Source organism: Orycteropus afer, unplaced genomic scaffold (assembly GCF_000298275.1).
Source record: "Orycteropus afer afer isolate SDZICR_OR568_19922 unplaced genomic scaffold, OryAfe1.0 scaffold00339, whole genome shotgun sequence".
In the NCBI taxonomy this organism is placed as follows: domain Eukaryota; kingdom Metazoa; phylum Chordata; class Mammalia; order Tubulidentata; family Orycteropodidae; genus Orycteropus; species Orycteropus afer.
Genome location: NW_006921926.1, coordinates 1829025 through 1831723, shown reverse-complemented (window position 1 = coordinate 1831723; position 2699 = coordinate 1829025). Strand labels below are relative to the sequence as shown.

At 45.0% G+C, this 2699-nt stretch overlaps 1 protein-coding gene across 1 annotated transcript in view; it reads right to left on the bottom strand.

Annotated features, from left to right (window-relative positions):
• The window catches only part of RAB21 (RAB21, member RAS oncogene family), a 35970-nt gene extending 33543 nt beyond the window's left edge, over positions 1 to 2427 (bottom strand). The window contains exon 1 of the mRNA XM_007952462.1: positions 2278 to 2427. Coding sequence (XP_007950653.1) covers positions 2278 to 2427 — 150 coding nt within the window. The remainder of the gene's footprint in view (positions 1 to 2277) is intronic.
• Between the last annotated feature and the right edge of the window lie 272 nt (positions 2428 to 2699).

Genomic DNA, 2699 nt, shown 5'->3' with positions numbered 1-2699 from the left:
AAAAAGTGCACTGACCCATGTCATTTTAGTTTTGTGTATTTCACTGCACATAAATTATATTTCAATAAAATGTATTAAAAAAAAAAAAAGAAGATATTTGCTTGCTTTTGATGCTAGAGATCTACCATTAACTTCACTCTCTCTGAGGGAGATTGCAGTGGCTTCTCGCAGAGCTTTTAATTCTTTAGTGTGCTTTTAGCTTCCAGGATATTTTAGAAAAGTTACAATGAAAGCATAATTTTCAGGTATAAGAGCTAAATTATCATTCAAAAAATTTAACTCAGGTACAATTTTGTTTTTGTCTTCAGTCTGCAGTACAAAGGAACATTCTAAAGGGCTTGTTTACCAATATCCAAAGAATGTAAATTAATTGCTCAAGATGTAAAATCACACCTGGGTTCAAACACCACTTAAAGCACAATGACTTGTGGTATTATGACCCCCAGTAAATGACTCAATTTAACCAAGTCTGTTTCCCCATCTGTAAAATGGGGCTAATAAAACTATCAACCTCATAGACTATTTTAAGAAGTACTTAGCATAGTAAGAACTCAATGTTAGCTATTATTACTTTACCTAAATGAATTTGTAAACATCCATACCATCACAGGTATTTATATTACAAATTTTCTTGATCCAAAACACGTTCTCACTTAGCGACATCCAACAATGACTACAAGCTATTAAAATTTTATGTGCTCTTTTACAAACAATTAAGCAAAAATGAAGTTTCTTGAATTTCCTTTTAAGATATCAATTATATTTTACATACAAGTAAAAATAGAACATGGAATCAGAACCTTAGCATGTGTGTAAATTTTAGACTCAGTAGTTTAATAACAGTATCAAACAACAAATGTCACAACAATTAGGAGGCTGGGCACTCTAGTAACTAGCGTCCATCTTCTTGCACACGTACTAGAGCTTGCACTAGAGCTCTGGTGGCCTAGTGCCTAAGGCATTTTACTGCTAACCAGAAGGCTGGAGTTCAAACCCACCAGCCACTCCTCGGAAGGAAAATTGGGCAACCTACTTCCATAGTGATACCGCCTCGGAAACCCAAGGAGGACAAGGAGGAGTCGCTATGAGTCGGATCCGACTTGAGTTTCGTTTGGTTTTGGTACATCTGCAGTAGTAACAATAAAACGGAGAACTTACACTGGGTCAGGTCCTAAGTGCTTTCATATACATATTGTTTTGACAACTCTCCTATCAGCTAGGCACTATTATTATGCCCATTTTAACAAAGAAACTCAGGCATAGAGTAGTTAAGTAACTTGCCCAAGATCAAACAGCTCGTTAAATGATGGAGATTAGATGTGAACCTTGTCAGGCTGCCATGTCCACTACACTTTGCTGCCTCTGACCAAATGGATCAAATTGGATTATTAATTTTCTTTTAACACGTGCAAATTGATTTCTAAGGGGGTGGGCGGTGGGGTCGGATTACAAATGCCTTCACTCCCAATGAATGATTACATTTTAATTTTTTCTGATTATAATGTAACTGCAAAAGCAAGCCGGCCTTATATTACAGGTAAAGGAAATAAGTACTATCAGCGACTAAGCTTTATTTTGGGAACCAATTATTGGCGAGTATTTACATGACGTATCATGTGGGTCGACCGACCTCAAAGAACGAGTGACCCTCAAGTCAGACCCGCGCGAGCAGCAATGAAACTGCGTAATCCACACGAGCAAGCGGTCATTTCAAAAACTCTCCAGAGACGTACACTGTGCCAATCAGAACGTTACTCGACGACAGGACAAAATGGAACTTGCATAAACACTTAGTCATCAGTAAGCGCTTAAGTTACAAATCACCTAATTCGCAAAATCAAATCCGCAGCCAAGTTCCTAATTGCAAAAGAAAGAAAAAGAGCCGATACTCAGTGAGAGTAGAGTGAAGACACCTAGGGCCCAAGCGGAAGTGCATCAAAAATGAAAATCTAGCCCACCAGTGGGGACTCCATGACCTGCGCAATCACCACAGGGAACAACATTGGGGTCTCTTTAAGGGCCCTACCACTCCCCTCCCAATAGCGAGTCTTTACGCTTACAAGCTGCCCTGGCCCTGTACGTCCCCAGGGCGAGTACAGGAAAGACAATCCGAAGGCAGCGGTGACAGGCCTGAGATTTGCGAGACCAGCTCTAGGGGGCCAGGACAGCTGAAGTCCTCACAGCTCCGGAGGAACTGCGGCCGCCAAGGCGCCACCTCCCGCTCCCCGGGCCGCCGTCCGTCGCCTCTACCGCCGCCCGCCCTCCCAGAGTCCGCACCTGCAGAGTGGTGATGTGTTTGTCGTTAAACTTGTTCTCGCAGTAGCGCAGCACCAGCGACGTCTTCCCTACGCAGCCCTCCCCTAGCAGCACCACCTTGAATGAGTAGGCTCGACCAGCCGCCGCCCCGCTGCCGCCGGCCGCAGCCATCCCGTCGCGTCCCCGCTGCCGGAGCCCTAGAGCCGCGCAGAGCTGCCTACAGCCTCGGCAGCACTTTCCCAGCAGAGGCCGGCGCAGCCCTCTTCGCACTGGCCCTGACGACCTCAGGCGCTACTTCCACTCACTCCTCTGAGCGAGGCCTGGAAGGCTCCAGCGCAAGGCAGAGAACGAAGAGCCCAGGCACCACGTCAGGAATTGGAGGAAAGGCGAAAAGCGTTCCTTCTCCACCTCCCTCTAATGGCGTCTCCTTCCTCCTACGTCAC